The 22,405-nt window shown below is 47.5% G+C and overlaps 1 protein-coding gene across 1 annotated transcript in view; it reads right to left on the reverse strand.

Annotated features, from left to right (window-relative positions):
- Positions 1-22,405, reverse strand: part of Itga11 (integrin subunit alpha 11) — a 95,370-nt gene that overhangs the window by 48,573 nt on the left and 24,392 nt on the right. The window contains exon 2 of the mRNA XM_010643305.2: positions 19,422-19,533. Within this exon, the coding sequence (XP_010641607.1) occupies positions 19,422-19,533 (112 nt within the window). The remainder of the gene's footprint in view (positions 1-19,421; positions 19,534-22,405) is intronic.

The following is a 22,405-nucleotide window of genomic DNA, read 5'->3' on the forward strand; positions in this document are numbered from 1 at the left end:
ACTAGGGCTGCTACCGGGACAGATCCTCCTTGAGGGTTCATCCTCAAGGCCATCTTCCCAGGAGGACTTTCCTTCTGCTGTCCTTCCTGGTGTCACCAGTCTGCCTCGTCTCCCTCACAGTGGATGAGCCAGTAGATGCTGGATTTAATATGCACCTTTTCACCATCCTTGTTGTCCTGTAGATTCAGGGACTCCTGGCCGGCCAACCAGGTTTGTAGCTCAGGGAGCCCCCTCCCAGAATAGCCCTGCCCACAGTGGGAACCAAAGAACAGGATCCCTATGTCTGGGAGACAACCGCTTCCAGGGCCTGACCCACCTCTTCCCCAGTCCTGCCAGTGCAGAGCTGCTCCACCACCGCGCTGGCTGTGGGCTGGCTGATGCCCAAGGCATGCACAGAGCTCACAGGGGCCTGTGGGGGGACCCAAGAGCCCACACCTGCGATTTGGCGAGGGCCCCACAGGTGGGAAGAGAGGATGGCACCTGGGCCAGAACCTTGCTTCAGGCCCCTCAAGCACTAGGGGTGGCCTAGAATGGACAGGAAGCGCAGCCGCCTCGTTCTCTATGGATGCCCAGAGTGAGACCTTAACCGTGCTGGGCGCTTGCACGGTCTCTGCGCTTTCCCTACTGAGAGATGTTCAAGCGCGTAAGGGAAGCTTTCCTGCTGTACGAGCCTTTCATCACCTCTTGTGGACCCCAAGCCTCCGTGCAGGTAGCTCTGTGCTGCTGTGAGACAGAGGGGGCTGGGTGAGGGGCAGGCGGTCTGGGGACCGGCGACTTCCCCACTGCTGCTTCCCAAGTTGGCTGTCTTGTCCCTGGCAGTTTTGTGTCTGTGTCGGCTTACATCCATTCTTTCCTAAACGGCTCAAGTGCTCAGATAAAGAGGGAAAAGGGAGACCCACAAAGGCCACTGTCCTCCAAGCTGAAGGGAAGCAGAGTACCAGCCCTCTGGGGCAAAGGACGAGGGGGCAGACTTGATCCACGTAACTGCAGGGCACGCGCTTCACACCTCTCCTGATCCCACACCAGCCTGTCCACGCTCAGCCTCCCGCTGCCTGGCCTTGAACAGTCAAGGCTCAAGGGTGTTTGCTGAGTGACTAAGTGCACGGAGGATGGAGAAGCTGCTGGTTTAGCACTGACAAAGCCTTGTCTGCACTTTGCCTCTTGGGTGTGGCTGTGAGCTAAACATGGCTGAGCTCTCCCTGGGCCCTCCTTTCTGACAGAGCCCATCCTTGGGGTGCCTGGGACCCCCTCACCCAGGGAGGGGTCTGTGGCCTGCCCGTTGTCCCCCATAGGAAAGGAGTGCTCAGTGTGAAAATCCCTCCTCCTCTTTTTACAGTGCCTGACAAAGCCTGGCTTGTTTTTCGAAGGTTCTCTCTTTCAGTTGTGTAACAGCGCTCTCTGGAGATGAAACACAGCCGCAGCAGCAGTTTACACAGATGTCTCCCGGTGGAATGTGCGGTTCTAATTCCTCGGTATGTGTGGGCAGAAAGCGCCTGGGCTATGCTTGGTAACAAGGAACGGGCCTCCGATCTGCAGCTGTCCTGCTGGGCAGCCGCGCCTTCGGTTCCTGGCTGCGCTGTGAGCAGAGGCTCTGCCGTCGTGCCCATGGCGGGGAGGTGGCTGAGAAAGGAAAGTGAGGCCTAACAGGTCAGGATTTCCACCGAGCAACAGCAAGACACTCACTGTCCCCAGATTCTTGTCTGGGCAATGCAGAAAGAGGAGAAAGGGACATGCTGTGGTCTACTCTGACCCATCCTGGCTGGGCTGAGTGCTCCGGTGAGGCTCAGGCCCTCTCAGCCTCAGTTTCCTCATCTGGCGGGAGGGACTGGGACAGGCTTGGTCATGTGCACCAGGGGCTGGAGACTGCAGAGGTGTGAGGTGTAGTCTCACTACCCCACTCACTTCCTGAGGTCCCTAAACTCCTCACCCGAAAGGTGATGCCCTCCACCCCGACACACAGAGCTCTGTTGGGATGACTCCTGGGCCCAGCTGAGAAATCTGTCTTCTTTGTCCACTTTCACAGGTGATTCTGTTTTGTCTTGTTTTGTTTTTGAGACAGGGTCTCACTATGTAGTTGGGACTGACCTGGAACTCACTATGTAGCCCAGGCTGGTCTCGAACTCACAGTGATCCTCCTGCCTCAGCCTCCCGAGTGCTGGGATTACAGGTGTGTGCCATCACACCTAACTCCTGGGTTGTAGAGTCAGGAGATCGCTGGACTTTGAGATAACGGAAAACACTGAGGACAGGACGCAAAATGCCCAATCAAGAACTCGTGAATGGGGGGGGCGCTTTGCCTCTGCCAGCCCTTGTCTGTTGTGTGTGAGGCTCTGGGTTCGATGCCCAGCGCACATCACACAAAAGTGAACAATGGGCCATGCGTTTGTCTATTTTCAAAGCATTTTATATGAACAAACAAATACACTGGTGCACAAGGCAAGGATTGTAAAACAGGGCTCCCCTGACATGAACTCACTGAATCTGTGAGAGGGAAGACAGACGTCCCTGCTGGCTAAGGGCAGCCCAAGGGCCTCTCTCTGGTGTGGCTCCCACTGGGGAGGCAGATGGGTCCGGGGGAGCAGCACACAGAACCGACCCGCGGGCATCAGGGACCCGTTGCTCATGGAGACCCCTTCTTCAAAGTGCTTTCCATCTGATTCAGTGCTCTGATTTGCTTTCCTCCTCGCCCCCGGATTCTGACTAACGGCTCTTCTTACAGACTGGCTCTTCTTTTGAGAAGCCATAAAGAAACAGAAAGGCTTGGACTTGGATGAACTAGGGAGAGTGCAGTCTGTCATTATGCTGTGGCACCTCCCGTCCTGGCTCAGCGGCTGGAAGTGAAGTGCAGAGGACGGAGGAGCAGCGGCCGTGGACTGAGCCGTCGGGGTGGGTGGGTGGCCAGGCCGCCGTCCTCCCCGCCTGCCTTCCTGCCTGGCCCTTCCCAGCTTTGCAATGAAAAGAAGAGGACAGGAAGTCTCAGCCAGCCTCACACAGGGCCACAGCCTCCCGATCCTGTGTGGAACAACAGTACCCACTTTGGGCACCTCTGAGATTTAGTTTGGGTCACACCCAGACTTCTCAAATTCCCTCTCTCTCGCCTTCTCCTCCTCCTGTTGGCCTATGCCACACACCCCAGATATGAGCATGGAGACCAGGTCTCAAGATGGTCTCGGGTCAGTAACAAGTATCTCGTCATTGGCTGTGAGTGTGTGTGTCGCAGCTGTGTGGAAGAGAAATTGTGGAGAGAGAAGAAACAGGACCCAAAAGAATTCAAAATCCCCAGGAGGTCTTGATTCTTTAGGAGTCAGGGAAGGTTAGAAGGAAGGGTTCTATCCAAGCCTGGGGAAATCCAGGGTTAGGTTAAGCAATGATCGATCACAGCTAAGGTTAATGACTAACACATTTATAACACATTGTTTTTCTAATTGTGTGTAACCCTCAGTCATGCGCAATGCACCTGAAGGTTGAAATAAGGACTCTGTGTTCTACATGGCACAGCCTAACTGGGAGCACTTGCTGCCTTGGGCAGATGACACCCAGGGGAAATCTGCCTGATTGGATAGGCTAGATACAGGAGCCATCATCTGGCCACCTAGTGCCCTCTTCTGTCATTTATGACAAGTGTAGATAAAGTACTAAAGGGTGCGATCATCCTTGGTTCCAGGACCTCAGTGGATCCTGAAATTCATAGATGCTCAAGCCCCGGCATAAAAAGACAGTACTGTATTTGTATAAAACCTATGCAACCATGTAATTGTCCAGCACACTTCATTTTTTTCTTTTTCTTTTTTTGTACCAGGGATGGAACTTGGGACCTCATGCTTGTGAGGCAGGCAGCATCGGCACTTTAAATCATTTATAGATTACTTAGAATTTCTAATTCAAGGTAAATGTTATGTTCTAATGTATTGTGTAGCAAATAATGTATTTTTATAACGTACCATTTAGGGTTATTATAATGTATCACTTAGGGAACAACACAGTATCACAATGTATCACTTAAAGAGGCTACAACATATCATCGGGACACTGGGTGCATTGCTACAATGTATCATTTGAGATTGTTACAAATGTATCACTTAGGGAACAACATATTACCACGCCTCCAGTTAGGGTCTTACAATGTACTGCTTTGGGAATAATGTATCCGCCCAATGTTTCCATTAGGGAACAATGACAAGACAATGTATTTGTTCAGCACAGGTGTTTCCTCCCTCCTGGCCCAGAATATTGGCTGGCTGAATTGACCCGTGCAGAGCCCATGGATATGAAGGCTGCCTCAAAGATGCGAACCTGTAAACTACCAGAAACCCACTCTAGACGGAGCGCTTTCCACACTCATTTACCCCTGCCATTGTGTGAGGTGCAGGCCCTGAGAAGGGCGGTGGGGTCCCAGAGTGAGCGTGGGCTGTCGAGGAGGAAGGGAGGCGGAAGAGCCTGTGGGTTGCCAGGGTGGGAGCAGGAGGAGGCGGGCGGAGAAGGTGCTGACTGGGCGAATCCCCCTGGCATCCCTGCACTGCCCAAATTCAATTTATTTTCTTTCTTGGAGGTTAGGAACCAGGAGACTTGCTTTTCAATGTTTCCACTGTGGGGACTGTGCGTCTGCTTACCCAGAACGCGTGCCATGGCTGGCCCCCTGCCTCCTGGAGGTCAGCGTGGAAGATGCTCTGTAGCCCCAGGTTTGGCCTTAGTGGCAGCTCTGTGTGGCCAGCTGTGTGCACCAGGGGTGACCCGGGTTCTTACTGACATGCTCCTGGATGTCTGGGCTTTATTGTGTTGGTTTGACATTTAAAAAAAAAGGAAGGAGGAGGAGGAAGAGAAACAGACTGTCACACCTCTGGTGCTGGCTCCTTGGTGCTCCTGGTCCCTCCCAGCTCTCTGAGCTGTCGGGAGTCTGAAGGTGCAGCTTTTGCTAGTTAGGACCACCGCCTGGATTTCCCCCTACCAGGCTCCATGGTTTCTGCCTCTGTCCCGTGTGCCTGCCAGGGTCTGTGGGGTAGCTGGGCCTGGGCCAGTTTTTTTCTTTCTCCCTCTCTTTCTCTGGCTCTTGTGCATCGGGTGGTTTCATCCCAGCCCCGCTTTGCTTCTGTGTGATTTATTCTTTAACCAGAGTGAGTCACGGTGGGGATTTTACTTGTTCCAAGGGAAAATAGCAGGGGATGTTTATGTGTGGTAGTGTTGGGCGCCTGCTCTGGGATGTGTCAGGAAAAGGGTGGAGCACGTTCCCCAGAGGAGATTTTCACAGAGGCCCAGGCCATGGCTGCCCCAGACCTGACTGTCACCGACCTGTCATTCTGCCCTTTCCTCGAAGCCTGTCCCTAGACAGCAGGTCCATTCTGGGGCAGGGGACAATGCAGCCAGCTTCTGCCCCTGAGGGACATCCACAGTCCCCTCCTACCCCTTCCTTGTGAGAGTCCTTTGGGTTCACACCACTGAGCCCAGCTCGTAGAGGAAGAAAGCAGATAGGATGCGCCAGTTTCCCCAAGCACGGGAAGGGGCCGAGCAGGGAAGGGGCCCAGCTGGAGTGGTTCTGAACCCTACACTTTCTCTGTAATGAGGAACCCATTTTTATCTAGAGGAGTAGAAGCCTTGTGTCTACCTTGGGACACCTCTTGAAGCCCCAGGGAAAGGGCTACAAATCCCAGCCTGCAGGGCCCGAGGGCATTGTCCCTGGGCCTCAACTTGGCAGCAAGGTCTGGATTTATTCCTCACGCATCACTCTTAGGGTCAGCCCTGGAGTCCTTCTGTTAGTGGCCTCTGGATTGGGACAGGGAGGAGCCTCATGAAATGAATACTTGCTCTCTGCGAAGGCTGGCGTGAAAAGCCATTATAAAAGAAGTAATGTTTTGGCCAAGCTGGATGTGGTGGCACACACCTGTCATCCCAGCACTTGGGGGGCTGAGGCAGGAGGATTGCTGAAAGCTCAAGGGTAGCCCGAACTACACAGTGAGACCCTGTCTCAAAAAACTTAAAAAAGCATTAAGGCCACCTCTGCGTTGGGGCATTGGGATCAGTTGAAGACCATGGTGGCTCTGACTTCAGGCCAAGGAGCTGACTCTCAGCCTGGCCCCCCAGGAGCAGACAGTGTGTGTGGGGGGCAGCGACCTGTGCCGGGCAGGTCCTCCCTGCCCTGTCTAACTCGGGGCCAACTGGTGCTATTCACCATTTGAAGCTGTGACTTCAGAGATGGCAGAGGCCATGGTAAGGACCTGCATGAGTCCTGGAGGTAGCCGGGCAGGTGACCGGGCCACCCTTCCCAGCTCGTGTCCTTTTCAGATGCCACCCCACAGCCTAATGGCCTCTGGTCATACCAAACCCGAGCCCAGAGGGGCAGGGAGGCTGCCAGGACCCCGTGACCATGGGGCATGAAGCCATGGGATCTGTGGACATGGCTGGGGCCATGAGTTCTACACCCAAGATGCTCCTTTTGCCAGGGGAAGCTCTATCCTAGAGGTTAGCCAGGATCCAAAGAGGCCCTGGCTTCTCTCCAAGCTGCAGCCCCTGTCCCCTGCTCTGTCCATCCATACCTGGGTGTCCCTCGGATGCTTTGCATCAATGGGTCCAAAGCTCAGCTCACCTGTTACCCCAAGGCTGTACCCAGCTGCTGGATTTTTTCTGTTAAAGACACTACTGTCTTTACGTTAGCAAGCTCTGTCTTTGGTGTCTTTTATCCGCTTATGTCTCCAGCCTTGTTCTTCTGTTCTTGCCCTGGCTGTCTCTACTCTTGCCATGCTGTTCCTAGAGCATTCCAAGCACATGTCTGCCCCAGGGCCTTTTCACTTGCCATTCACTTGGTCTAGAAGACTCTTGTTGGCAATTCATGATTATCTCAGGTTCTTCCTTTTCTCTGGGTCCTTGACCTCTGTCACTCTGTCACAAAGGCGTTCTCTGCTGTAGGAAGTAGTCTCACTCACTTCCAGCCACAAGCCTTGGGTCCCTGACCCTGCCTCATGATTCTCCATTGCACACACCATTGTCTGACAGAAGAGATCACCTGGAGGTGTTGCCCATGAGAAGACCAGATCTATCAGGTGGGGCTTGGCAGTGCTGTGGAGCAGTGAGTTCCTAGGACCCAGGTTGGGAGCTCCAAAGGGATTGAAGGAAGGAAGGAAGGAAGGAAGGAAGGAAGGAAGAAAGGAAGGAAGGAAGGAAGGAAGGAATAGACTTGTGATGCTCATGGAGCAACGAAGACCCTGCTCTTAGCTTGTGTCCCCTCTGCTCACTTGGCCTTCTCCGGCTTCCCAGCAGCCTTTTCTCTTCCAGGATCTCCTCCCTCAGCTCCGTCCTCTGCACAGTGCTAAATGGACCCCCACTATGCTATGACTCTGCTGATCTATTCTTCTGCTCTGAAACCTCCCATGGCTTCCCACTGCCCCCCAGATACAGCCCCTGTGCTCTGGTGCCGAAGTTGCTGCTCTGTGCACCTGTGGCACTCTTCCCACGCGTGTCTCCCCTGCACAGCAAAATTCCATCTCCAAATCCTCTCCGCTACCTTCTGCTGTGCTGAATTTGACTCTCCTTCATGCGAACACTGTTCCCCATGTGTCCCGCTAGGAATCTGTCAGCTGGGTCAGGGCTCCGAGCATTCGCCTCTCTCCTCACTGGGCCAGGCCCCTCCTGTCTGCCTGGCTTTGTGATCTGCTGGCCCTGGGGACACTGCCACCTAGACTCCACAGCAAAGCTGATGGAGAGACTGTGGGTTCCTGGCCAGCCTCAGGGCAGAGCTGCTTCTGTACTGGGCCCCCTTGGGCCTAAGCAGGCTGTTGCCCTGGGACCTGGCTCTAACTCTTAGGAATTACGTGCTCTCCTGGGGTCTCAGTTGCTGCGCCTGTAAAATGGGGACAAGCTCACTTCCCTTAAAGGTTGCCCGTGTCCCTAACTTATGCCCAGGCAGCTCACTGTGGCCTTATGTCCTTAAAGACCATGGAGTCCTAACAGTATCCCCCTTGGACCTCATGGGATGCTGAGGCTCCTGCCTCCCAACACCTTGGACACAGCTGACCCTCGTGGAACCCAACTGTGCTTCTCCTTGGCACCTGGGGCTTCAACCACACCAACACAGTCCCAGCCAGGACCCTGCCAAGGCTGCCATAGGCACGGGGACATCAAATGGCCTCACAGTAGATTGGACCAGCCTAACCACTGCACTGTGAATCCTTAGAGTCAAGTGGATTACATTTCCCTGAAAATACACAAGGCTACAAAACAGGGGCGAGACACAGCCCCAGGGGAATTTGATTTCTCTTCCCTTTCTGAGCATCCAAGAGAAAGTTGTTATTGTTGTTGAAGCCCTGGCCTGGGGCAAGTGTTCAAGGTTGGCCTGGTTCCAGCTCTGAGTTGGGGGCAAAGTGGGCAGAAGGTGACGCTTAGGAATGCAAAGCGGCTGCCTGCCCGGCCATGTGCTCACCCTCCAGCCGCTTACTCAGGGCTCTGGGTGACCTGGCAGCACCGGTGTGGGTGATGGCTGGTGGGCTCCCCCATGGGCCATGGAGGGTGTGGATCCCAGACAGGGGCTGGGCAGTGATGTCTCCCCATCTGACCCCCACGGGGGACAGAGGCCAGTCTCCTGCTGGACCTGCTGGGAGCTGTTAGCAACACAGGTTCCTCTGCCCAGAGGTGCAGCACAGCCTGGAGCCAGAGCTCTCCCAAGAGGCTGGGGCCAGGTCTGCACCAGGGGGCAGTGAGAGCCTGGGTCCCAGGGAGCCCCTCAGCCATGTGGTCAGATGCCTGATTTAAGGTTTTGTTGTCTGTGTCTTTAACCAATCTGATCACCATTTCCTGCTTTGCTAATGACAAAATATGCTTTGGGTATCCCTGACCTTGCCCAGGACCCTGAGAACCATGGGTTTGGCATTAGGAGGGCTGAGAACTTGCCCCTAAGACCTTGCTCCAAGGACCTCACCAGGTCCTTCCTTAACTTCTGATTGCAAAGTCAAGTGAACACACACTGCTGGGCCCCTGCGTATGGTCAGCCAGCGTCCCCAGTGACATCACCACCAGCCTCTCTTTCCCTGTGATTCACACTCACAGGGTCCTTGGTCCAAATCCAGCCCTTAGAAGGCTGCTTGCAGGACAGGGGAGGTGGGGGCTGGTAGAGGAAGTAGGGAGGAGTATGACCAAGTGGTGAGCTCACAGTGGGTATGGGGACCCCTTCTGCATGTGGTGCAGTTTCCTGGGTCCCCAAGGCTGCCCTCTGTCTCTCAGCTCGGCTGTGGTGCTAAGCACGCTTAGACCCAGGGGCTGTGGTGGGTGTAACACTACCTACTGGGCCCCAGTCCTTCCCCACCATGCTCCTGCCTCATGCAGGTGGGCAAAAGCAGCCAAGAGTGGATTCTATCATCTTCCTGCTCCTCTAAACTCAACATCAGAGCCCCATTCACAGCCAGCTCCTGAGAATACCTCCAGTGACCTCAGCAGGGATTACTGCTTTCTCAGGCTATGGGAACAGGAAGCTGGTGCCCAATGGGGGGCATGAGCTGTGGGCATATGTGGCACGAACACAATATGGAATGAGTATGGGGTATCAGAGAGAAGCCTGGGAGGGGAATGGAAGGTCATTCTATGCTAGGAGAATGATCCAGAAAGCTGGATGGAGAAAGTGACCTCACACAGATGAATATAATGAGTACCAGGTCCTGTTTGGTTTTGTATTGCTTTTAAATTACTTCAAGGGTATGAGTACTGCCTCCCTCACTGGCCTGTGAGTTACTCAAGAGTGGAACCATATCTGCTCATACCAATATTTTGCAGAGTCTAGAAAAATGTATTAACAGATGCTTAATAAACAAACAATGGTCAAAACAAATTCTATCTTGGAAAAGTCAGCTCAACTTTCACAGCATGTAAAGCACCCTCACAGCATGTAAAGATTGTGGCACAAACTGGATATCTAGGTGGCTGCAGAGGCTTAAGACATTAATTCCTTTTGAAAGTGTGATCTTGGGGCAACTACTAAGTGCAGGGCTTATGTTCCTGACTCTAGGAAGAAAGACAATGAAATGCAATTATTACTTTACTTGAGAAATGTTATGGGCAGGGAAATGGGGGATTCTATGGAGGCAGGTAGGAAAGGAGGGTCAGAGAAGGCTTCTCAGAGGAAGTGAAGTCAAGTTGATAACAGAGCCTGAGAGAGGATATTTGATTTTGGACATAAACAACAATGCAAGCTGGACAAAATATAGAAACCAGCTATTTTAAGGTGCTGGACAGCAATCAAAGCAGAGCTAAATACTTCAAGGGAGGGAAGTACAGAGCTGTCCCGTTGGTTCCCTGCTTTCTCTCTAGGCATGTTTTCCTATGGAAGCCCCGGAAAAGAGGGCAAGCAGAGAGCAACTTCCTGGCTGGATGGAGGAAATGGTGATTGGAATTGGGGCAGCAATGGTGACTGGGCTTTGGGAGGGGCAGGAAGAGATTCCCCCAACTCTCTTAAAAGTTTCCCTCACATGCCTACTAATCCCAGCACTCTAGAAGGCTGAGGCAGGAAGATCTTAGGTTTAAGCTCAGCCTGGGCAACTTAGTGACTTTCTGAGACCCTGTCTCAAAATAAAAAATAAAAAGGGCTAGGCAAGTAGCTCAGTGCAAAGGCTCTGGGTTCAATCCCCAGTAAAACACACACACACACACACACATACACACACAGAGTTTCTCTCAGGTTCTGGATGATTCCTGCATGCACAGATTGAGATTGGAAAATTGATCAGAAACAGGCACTGGGAACAGAGATTTTAGAGACTGGCTCACAGCACTGGGGAGGTGGTGTGGTTCCTTCCAGATGGAGAGATCTTAGTGAATACCCTGGGTTTTTATCTGGGACCCCACGAAATCTATGCTCTAAGGATAAAGACTCTATCCTAGAAGAAAGGGCAAAACTAGGTGAGACCCACTCTCACTGAGGCCCAGTCATGCTAGGCAAGACCCAGATGATGTCACCAGAAGGTACTGACCACCAAGCAAGATGTAGCATTCCCAAAGGAAGCAAATATTACCTCTACAGTACAACACCCACAATATTCAGCACAAAGTTAACAATTACTGCATAAACAATCACGAAAAAGTGAGATGGTCAAGAGATAAAATAGTCATTAGAAGCAGACAAGAGGTAATGCAGATATTAGAGTTAACATTAAAGGTTTCAAAGTAATTATGATGAACATGTAAATGACAGTAGAATAAAAGATGGAAAAATGGGATAAAGTGAGATTTTTGACAAAATCAGAATTATTGAAAAAGAATTCAGTGGAAATTTAGGAACTGTAAAATAGTTTAACTGTAATAATGAGGAAATTGGAAGAGCACCCTAGGTACAGCAGAAGGCAGGGTTAGCAACCTTGAAGACAGATGGATAGATGATATTAAAATTGAAGCAGAGAGAGAAAATTGGAACAATCAAGATAAGAGAAATATGGCAAGACCTCCTCACATAGAGCAATTTGACCCTAAGAAGAAAAAGAAAGAAAAACCACACTTGAACTGAAGGCAGATAATTTTCCAAATCTGGTGAAATATATCACTGACTCAAGAAGCATAGGAAACACTAAGCAGAACAAATTCAAAGAAAACTGAACTCAGGTTCAAACTGCTGATATTGAAGAAAAGCAACCAGAGGAAAATGACATTATATTCAAAAGAACAATGATGAAATGGAAGATTGACACTTAGTCAGGAAGCATAAAGCCAGGAGACAATGGAAACTATTTAACATGTCAAAAGCTACCAACCTAATATTCTACACCTTAATAAGATATACTTCAAAAATTACAGTGAAGTAATGTTTTTAGACAGACAAAAAAACCGAACTTCTAAATCTGGGAGAGCCATTTTCACCAGGCCTGTGCTATAAGAAATATTAAATAAGTTGTTGTCTTTTTGCTAAAAGAAATATAAAACAAGAGCACAGAGTTGGATGAAGAAAATGAAGGAAGGGTGAATATGTGGGTAAGTAGACAGCAATGGTGACAGTTCAAAGCAACAATGATAAAGAGGTCTTATTGAATTTATAATATATGCAAAGGTAAAATCTATAATCAAAACCCAAAGGATAGGACAGGTAAACTGAGTCAAGCTCTTGTAAAGTTCTGTTATTTAAGAAAGTGCTAAAGGTGCTAATTTAAAATAGATTGAAATCAATCAAGAATGCACATTATAATTTGTACAGTGTACCCTAAAAGGTTTATAAATGAAGATACAACTAAAAAACTAAGAGTAGAGAAGAAGAAGCATCCCAAATCATTAAATGATTTTTAAAAAGTCAGAAAAGATCAGTATGGGGACAAAAAAACAAATGAGGCCAACAGACACATATGATAAGATCATACATATGGTAAGATGATAGACTTTGACCCAATATGTTGATTATTATATTAAATGTAACTATCTGAATAAAAGGCAAGGTTTATCAGAATGGATTTAGAACACTATGTACTATTTGAAACATAATTGCTTTTAATACAAAGACATAAAAAAGTTGAAGAAAAAAGGCGGTCAAAAGATAGCACACACAAAAGTGGCCAAAAGATAATGCCTATATTAATATTAGACAAAGTAGACTTAAAGGAGAAATATTAAAGAGAAAGAGAAACATAATAATAAACAGGTCAAATTTATACATGCTTAAATAGTTTCAAGTTATATAAAACAAAGCTGACAGAACTAAAAGGAAATAGCTTCCCAAAGATACTGGAAATTTAAATAAATTTCTCAGAAATCGATAGAACAAGCTAACAAAAATCAGTAAGAAGGTATATAAAAAAGGAAAGTACTTTAGGGTCAGGGCTTAAGCTCAGTGGTGCTGCTGCCTGCCTTGCAAGCACAAAGACCCAAGTTTGATTCCTAGTACCAAAAAAAAAAAAAAGTACTTTAAAAACTATAGAAACACAGTTTTCAAGAGCACTGGGAATTTTCTAAAACAGGTCATATTTTATGTCATCTAAGAAATATTAACAAATACCAAAGAATTTAAAGTATACAATCTCTTATGATCATTTGTAATTAAATTAGAACTGCAACAGTAAAATAGAGAATGTTCATACATTTGGAAATTTAACAACACATTTCTAACTCATGAGTCAAAGAAGAAATCACAATGGAAATTAGAGATTATTTTAGTCTGAATGAGAATGAAAACATCAAAAGTTGGGGAATGCAGCTACAGCAATGTTTAGAAGAAATTACATTCTCATATGTATGTACTAGAACAGAAAAGGGGTAAAAAATAAACAATTTAAATAAGAATCTAGAAAAAAGACAAAACAAATCCAAAATATGGAAAGAAACAATTTTTAAAAAGAGTTAAATCCAATGAAAGAGAAAACAGATTCAACAGACAAAAATCAGTAAACCCAAATTGAGCCTTAGAAAACATTAATGAAACTGATTTACCCACAAAGACTGATCAATAGCAAGAGAAACAACACAAATTACCAGTAAGAAGAATGAAAATGAAGATGCTGCTATAGTTCTTACAGATGTTGAAAACAGGGGCAACTCACTTTCTGGGCCCTTTCTTTCTCTCTGAGACAGAAGCTGTGTTTCTCGCAATACTTCTACTCTTAACCTCCATTGAATTCATCCTCCAATTTTAGAGAACGTGAACTCGGTGTTATCAGACATCTAGCAGGTTGGGAGTTATAATAGTCACCTTATATACTTTGGAGGCCTATATCATATGTCCTGTATCAAAGGTAGCTACTTACTGTGCACTATGAAGTGTATGCTTGGCAATTCTTTCCTGGTTGTACACAAGGACCCGGACTCCTGTTGGCCCACTCAACTGTAACAGGAAACAACTTCAGGAAAATCTCCAACTTCCTCTGAGGGACAGCTGCCTCTGCTACGATATCAGATAGTGTGCACACGTGGCACTGGGGATTGAACGTAGGTTCTGTGCATGCTAAGCCTGCATCCTACCATTAACCCACATCCCCCCAGTCCTGTGAAATGAGATGTGAGGGTGAAATGAGCTGCTGTGTATAAAGAATCGAAAGCATAGTACCTGTTACCTAGCAGACAATCAAAAACAGTAGCTATTGTCATTGTAACATTTATACTACTACTGTTAAACTAATAATAATAATAAATGGTGATCTTAAAACAGGAAGGAAAAAATGACTAATTCTCTATTTTTGTGTTTGAATTACCTGTTAAAGTGGTTTATTCATTACAATTAACTACCTGATAGTACAAGGTTTGATCACAAAAATAATGATCACTTATGCATGTTACTTTATAAAATTATTGGTTATAGACAGTATCATTGCTAACTATGGCAATATGTGAATGAAATTTTTCATTAGTATTAGTGGCTCATTGAAAAAAATATGGGAAAATATCCCCCTTTGCAAGTTTTGGTCTCAGACAAATCAAATGAAAACAATGTAATTAGGTGAGTAGGGACTACACACTTTGGGAAAAACTAGATCCAAATTTAACTGGATGAACAAACACCTCTCTCACTGAAAATACAACAGGAGGTTAATAAATAATATTTGGTCAATAAAATTTGAAGGAAATAGGCAAATTCTCTACAAACACAAATTCATATGCAACTTACACACATAGTTACCGAACTGCAGAAGTGAGAAATCTGAAGAGTCCATTATCTTTAAGAAGTTGTATCTATAATTAAAACTCTTTCCACAAAGAAAACTCCAGATGCTGTATCAGTGGTTTCCCAAACATTTAAAGAAGTAATAATACAAACCATATGTTCTACCAGGAAACAGTAAAAGTGAAAACACTTTCAACACATTTTATGAAGTCTGAATAACTGTAATGCTAAAACCTGACACATGCATTACAAAATGAAAATACACCTCCCCAAAACAAAATAGAAACAAATGCCTCCTAAAAACAAAATTCCTAAGTATACATGAGAGAATACATGGCCAACAAGTGAAATTTATCCCAAAATGTTTTGCACTTTTTCATCACTGAGACAAAATACTTAACATCCACAATTTAGAGGAGGGAAGGTTTGTTCCAGCTCACGGCTTCAGAGGTTTTAGTCCATGGTCCTCTGGCTGCAAGGCACAGACAGCATGGTGGGGGGCACAGTGGAGAAAAGCTCATGGCAGCCAGAAACATAGAAAGCAGGAGCCAAAAGCAAAAGAGCACTCATGATCTGATCATCGCTGGAAATACCCACACACACATCCAGAATTGTACTTTATTAATTTCCCATCTAATCAGATTGACAGTCAAGATTAACCACCACACTAAGGAATGCAAGTATGATTTAATGATAAAAACAAAACACACACAACTTGAGCTCAACTAATCAACCCGTATAATTAATCATATTAACAGAACAAAGAACCACCACAGAATCATCTTAAGTATTGAAAAGGCCAAAAAGAGCATCCGATAAAATTCAAAACCTGTTCACAATTTTATAAAACCCCAGAAAACTAGAAATAGAAGAAAACTTTAATCTGAAAGTATCTACAATAAACAGATGAATAATATAATTATTTAGTTATGGCTGCCAGAAGTTTTCCTTCTGATAGTGGAAATAAAAGAATGTTTGGTTTCACTACTTTCATTCACCTTTGCACTGAAAATTTCAGCCACTGCAATTAGGCAGAAATATAAATAAAGTTATGAAAATTAGAAAAGAGAAAAATGGTTATTATTTTACATGATCTGATTGTATACATAGGAAATCTAAAAGAATCCTAAAGCAATCTATTAGAAATAATGAATGTCTTTAGTAAAGTTGTGAGATAAAAGCCAGATTTACAAAACAATTGTATTTTTATGTAGAATAAAAAAATTGGCAAATAAAATAAGAGTATTTCAACAGAATAAAATATAAATATGTAGGATTAATGTAATAAAAGACACTCAAGGCTTTTACACAGAAAATTGCAAAGCACTATTGACAGAAATTTTAAAAGCTGAATGAGGGGGATATATGGGTTCATGGATTAGAAGACTCCATATTATTAAGGTTTCACTAGTCTATAAAATTCAATGCAACCCAAATAAAAATCAGCACATTTTCATTGGGGGAAAACTGACAAGCTGGTTCTAAAATTCATATAGAACTAAAAAAGACCTAGGATATGTAACAAAATATTTTCAAAGAAAAACAAACATACTACTCATACTACTTGACTTAAAGACCTATTTTAAAGCTACAGCAACAAGGACTTATTGGCGTAAGTTTAAATCAACCGACAAATAGAATAGAGACAAGAAATAGATCCACCTATATATATGGTCACCCCATTTTTAACCAAGACGACACTAGAATTTTGTGGGGGAAAATAATCTTTTAGCAAATAGTGGCAAGCCTATAATTTCAGCACTCTGGGAGGCTGAGGCAGGAGGATCACAAGTTTGAACACACCCTGGGCAATTTGATGACTTAGTCAGATCTTGTCTCAAAATAAAAAATTAAAAAAAACCAAAAATATATTTTTTACAAATGGGAAGGGGATTAAGAGATATGGGGAAAAGTAAGAGAATAGGGAGGAAGGATGGAGGAGGAAGGGGAAGTAAAAAAGCTAAGTCCTGTTATGTACATGTGCCAACCCCTGAGATGAACATAATCATTATACCCTATAAATATGTACTAATATAAATTTAAAACATAAAAAACAATGCCAGATCAAGAGGATATCCCATTTTTAAAAACTGCAAAAACTGTAATCTTTATCTCACAGCTTACATAAAAAATTAATGAGATGACTGCGTGCATGGTGGTAACGTATCTGTAATTCTAGCACTCTTGGAGCCTGAGGCAGAAGGTTTGCAAATTCAAGTGCAGTTTAGTGACTTAGGGAGAACTAGCCTCAAATTAAAATGTTTTACAGGGCTGGGGATGTAGCTCAGCACAGAGGCCTTGGATTTAATCCCTACTGCTTTACTACCAAGAAAGAGAGCAAGGGAGAGAGGGAGAGAGAGAGAGAGAGGGAGAGAGGGAGAGGAGAGGGAGAGAAATGAATCATTTACCTGAGTGAGAAAAACAGCACCAAACTTCTTGAAGAAAACACAGGAGCACATTTTTATGATTTTAGGAGACACAAAGAGTTCTGAAATTGGACACACAAAAACTACCGGCCATAAAAATTAGACTCCAGTAAAATAAGCATTTCTGTTCATCAAAGTACCACTAACAGCACAAAAATGCAAGATATAGATTGGGAGATAGATTTCCAGTGCTTCTATCTGAAAAAGGATTTGTATACAGAATAGATTTTTATCATCCTGTAAATGAACAAGAGAACACACCATACTATTTTATTTTATTCATTTATTTTGGTACTTGGGATCAAACTCAGGACCTTGTGCTTGTGAGGCAGACAGCAGAACCACTGAGCTAAATCCCCAGCCCTACACTATTTTTTAAAATGAACAGAAGACCTGATAAGACACATCACAAAAAATGAGTATCAAAACCACCAATGAGGGCCGGGGATTTAGCTCAGCGGTTCGGTGGCCTGCCTTGCAAGCGCAAGGACCCGAGTTCAATCCCTGGTACCAACCCCACCCCCAAACAAACAAACAAACAAACAAACAAAAAAATCCACAAAAAACAACAGCAACAAAAAACAAGAAGTGAATTTACAAAAGTTGCTCAATAGTGTCAGTAGAGAAATGCAAATTAAGCTCACAGTGAGAATCCACTACACACCTGGGATGGCTCAAATTAGAGCGATTGATAATATCCTGTGTTAGTGAGGGTGTGGGACAACTAGAACTCTTACTTCACTAGAGAGAGTTTAAACTGCTAAACCACTTTGGGAACAGAAATGCTTGGCAGATGCTACTAAAGTTAATCTTATACCCACATTTTATCCAATAAATTCTAACACTGAATGTACACAAGAAGAATGAGAACGTATTGGGTAGGGAGAACCAATATAGTGAAAATGGCCATACTTCTAAAACTGCTGTATAGATTCTTTGCAATCCCAACAGTATATTTCACAGAACTAGAGAAAATAGTCCAAAATTTCATTTGGAACCAGAAGAGACCTAAAATAGCAAAACCAATTCTAGGCAACAGAAACATGGCAGGGGGTATCACAATCCCCAACTTGAAACTACACTAAAAAGCCACTGTGATAAAAACAGCATGGTACTGGCAAAGAAACAGACGCAAGGATCACTGGAATGAATAGATTAGAAGATGCAGAAACAACAGCAGGCATACTCAGCTACCTCATCTTTGACAAAGGAGCCAACCATCCTCACTGGAGGAAAGATAGCCTCTTTAATAAATGATGCTTAAATGGACCTTTAAGAAGTGGGTCATAGGGCAGGGTAATTGGTTACTGGGGCTGTTGCTTCAGAAGGGGTTCCTGCTGGATTTTTGGAATCAGTTCTTGAGAGGCTGAGTTACAACAGTGACCCTGGCACTGATTCTCTCTGGCTTTCTGTGTCACCATGTGATCTCTCCTGCACCTGTCTCCTTGAAGGCACCTGACTGGGGACTTTCATCCTCCAAAACCATGAGCTAAATAAATCTTTCTTTCTAAAGTTCTCAGCCTCAGTTCTTTTGTTATAGCCTCAGAAAATGGACTCATACAGGCTCCTAACAGGGCCAAGCAGAGGCCTGGTCCTTTCTATACCAGGAAAGAAAGAGGGCCTTGTTCTCTGCTGCTAAAAACCTGTTAGACAGGACAAGAGGGATGAGTCAAGGGCACAAAGAAAAGGCTCGGGGTGATGAGTGCACAAAACTGATTTGTGCTGATGGTTGCACAACTTGGTAAACTCACTTAAAAATCATTGACTTGTACCCTTGAAATGAATGAATTGTATGATGAAATATGCTTCAGGAAAGTTATTCTTAAAAACTGAAGGAGGATCTTTCTTTCCTCTTGATCATCCTGATCTGGTTCCATAAGACCCACCTCACTCTTGAGAGACGCACTTTGGTCTCTTAAACACACGAATCCATCGTGAGGGTGGAGCCCCGGCCCGATTATCTGCGAGAGGCTCCCCCACCTCAGCACCGGCACAGGGGGTCACATTGCAGCCGGAGCTTTGTGGGGACAAAGCACATCGAAAGCGTGGTGGTGCCACACTCACGGGCATTGTTACGACTTGCGATTTTCCCAGAGAGGCAAAGCATTTGCAGTCAGTGTCCGTGGGGATCTTTCTGTCCCCCAGCTCGGGGTGACCATCACCACTTCCTTTCGCCCCACACGAGCACAGTCACCCTCTCCCCCCAGAGACCCCAACAGTTCTCCAAGAGGGCAGGAGCAAAGGTGCCATCCCCACTGACGAGACACACAGTCCCAGGGGTACAAGAGGGGACTTCCGGTGAGAGACCGACCGTGCAGGGAATCACGGTGAGGGTGAGCGCCCAGCCTCCCAGTCGCCTGCACCCTAAGATCTATGTGAGAGGTGAGAGGCGAGGCTGCGCAGGCCTCGGCTCAGACTGGGAAGCGGGTGGGGCGGCTGCTCTCACTCACCACTTCTTGCCACCGATGTCGTGCTGCTGCACCGTGTACCCGAAGAAGGAGGTCTTGGGGCCCACGATGACCCGCGGCCTCCTGGTGTCCACGTTGAATGCCTCCGTGAACCCTGGGGAGGAGAAGAGGAAAGCGGGAGTCAGGCAGGTGCGCGGGACCCACAGGAGGCTCTCCCGGCTTCGAGGGTCCGCACAGCCCCGGGGAGTCAGAAGCCCCACGCTTAGGGAGACGCAGCCTGAATGACTGGCCCAGACTCCTCCCAGAGAATTTCAGGTCTTCTGGGGAGAAATAGCTGCCCACTTCCCGTTCCACCACGCCTTCCTCTGATCTTGCTTCTCCCCGGCTTCTGTAGGTCCCATCTTCCACTTCCTCTACTCTCTTGCTTCTCTCTCCTTTTCGCTCTTCTCCTCCTGCCTGTGAAGGAGTCAGGGAACTGACCTCCCATCTCCTTGCAGGCCCAGGCCTCCAGCATCTCCCTGTTTGGCTATGTCACATGGCCGCTGACTGCCGAATGCCTTGCCTCTCTGGGGAACTTGTAAGCAATAACAACACTCACGAGTATGGCACCATTGTGCTTTCGACGCACTTTGTCCCCACCAAAGTCACACTGAAATGTGACTCCAATATGACGGTATTGAGAGGTGGGGGGATGATTTTAGGAGATAATTAGGCCAAGGGGCTCAATGCTCATGAATGGAATCACGTCTTTCTTAAGAGACCAGATTAGATCTCCCAAGAGTGAGGGTGTCTCGTGCGACGGGATCAGTTACCTCGAGAGCAGGTGGTTCTAAAGCAAGGTTAGCCTGGGCTTGTGCCTCTTCTGCACCCACCCGCTTGGCATTGCAGCAAAAGCCCACATCTGACAGGTGCAATAGGTACGGCACTGGAGAGTCTGAGCCTGGCCCTGGGGTGCGGTGGGGCTGGATAGCTCAGAACCAGGACCACCGTCACCCACCCTCATGCCTTGCTCCACGAGGCACTTTCAGGGCCATGTCTGGCTTTGATCTCCACCCCAGTTATGCCTCTGCCTGGCTGTCAGCACTAGCAGGACTGCAGAGTTGGAGTCGGCAGGACTTCAATTTTCAGATAAGTGCAAAGTAATCAGCGGGATGAAAGCTCTCCTCATCGTCACCCCTTTCCTGCGCAGGGCACTGCATATACTTCAAAGAACACGCACACACGTGCTGTCATGGGGTCCTCATGACTACCCTGTCGTGCGGCAGCCAAGGGGTAATTGAGGGTCGCGGGGTTGGCCCACCTGACGGAGGCCCCACAACCTGAGGCAGGGGACTCCGCAGCTGACCATGTCCCCTCCCCTCCTTCCCTTGGGCACGGACCACCTGGTCTGCGTGCTAGAGGGTGACACCCTGGGCACCACTCGAGCAGGGCCTATTGTACTGAAGCCAGTAGTTACTTCCACTCTCTTTTTAAAAGTCTGACCATGAGCGCACACTAATTGTACAAGTTAATGGGTTTCATCGTGACATTTCCAAAACGCGTGCATCGTACTTCCATCATATTCACCTTCTCTTGCCCGTTCTCTCCCTCTGCCCAGTAGATGGATGGCAGTTGCCCATATTCCTCATCAGAGTTATAAAATCCAAGTTCCCTGGGGGAAAGCCGGAGACTGCAGAGTAGGGAAGCTCCCGTTACCTCGCTCATCCAGGCCAAAGAGCTTGAGGTCAAGCCGGGCTTGGGGTCAAAGCAGTGGGGTCCGTGAGTGGCACCTGCCGCTGCCCAGCGAGGGACTACGGAGCGGCCAACTCTGTCCTCACGAGTCTCGGTCTGAGACACGATTGGGTGTTGCGGCCCTGCTGTGGGGCAGGGAAGTAAGTTGTCTGACACCAAGCAGACTCTTCAGCCCTGGGGAAGCGGGCTCTGGGCAGGAGAGCACAGGGATGGAGAAGCACTGGTCACAGAGGACGGAGAGACACCAGTGTCACCAGAGCAGACCTGGGAGGATGGTGGCTCAGGCGGTCAATGAAGTGGAGTTGTGGGGTCCCAGAGAGAATCCCACCGTCTCTCCAATGTCCCAGGAACTGCACATGTGCACGTGCACACACACACATGTATGCACTAACATATGCATGTATCCACATACAGAGATACACGCACACATTCAGGGATGCATGCACACACTTGCATACACCTGTATACATGCATGCGTGGGCATACACACGTGTGCAGAAGCCTGACTGGGAGCTTTATCTGGCTCCCTGGAGGCCCCTGGAGATGTGTTCTTCCTCTCCCTGCGTGAGCCTGGTGCCAAGGTCCTGCGGAAGGAGGCAGGTGTGTGCTGGCTGTCAGCAAAGCCAGACCAGGCCTGCCGAGGGCAGAGGGCCAGGGAGGAGACAGTCACTGTGTCTTTGGGGTCTTCTCTGCCTGTGCCATCTATCAGTGGGGGACCCACCCGTCACCCCTCAGCTCCACCCTCACATTGATTGGTTCCCACCCCACTCACCGCCAAGGCCAAACTCGTACTGCCAGGCCCTAGGTGAGCCCTGCTCATCGCCCGTTTCCTGCCCTATCTCCATCCCTCTGTGCCGCCACGCTGCTGGCCTGCTGTCCCGTGAGCACTCCCGGCCTGCTCATTCTCTCTCGGCAACTGGCTGCCCCTGCTGCCTGGACTGCTCCTCCTCCCTCTCCCACCTGGGCCCTCCTTCCAGCTGTCAATCAGGGTCTCTCTTTCCATGCCATCTGGATCTGTACCAGGCCACCCACACTCTCGTCCCCTTTACCTCACTTGCCCCCAGGGCACTTATGGCAAGCACATTGCACATTTATTGGTTTACTGTCTTGTGGCTCACACTGTATAACACTTCTGTCCTCTGAGGGACACCGGACCCTGCTCTGTTCTCACTGTGTCCTTGGTGCCTGGCTCCTGCACATTGGCCGAATAGAGAGAGACCGGGGTGCTCTCTTGGCTGGTGTGCTATCTCTCCTCACCAAGGAAAAGGGGAAAGAAAAGAAAATTTACCAAGGGC

The sequence above is a fragment of the Fukomys damarensis genome, unplaced genomic scaffold (genome assembly GCF_012274545.1).
Source record: "Fukomys damarensis isolate Sample0158 unplaced genomic scaffold, DMR_v1.0_HiC HiC_scaffold_25, whole genome shotgun sequence".
NCBI lineage: Eukaryota > Metazoa > Chordata > Mammalia > Rodentia > Bathyergidae > Fukomys > Fukomys damarensis.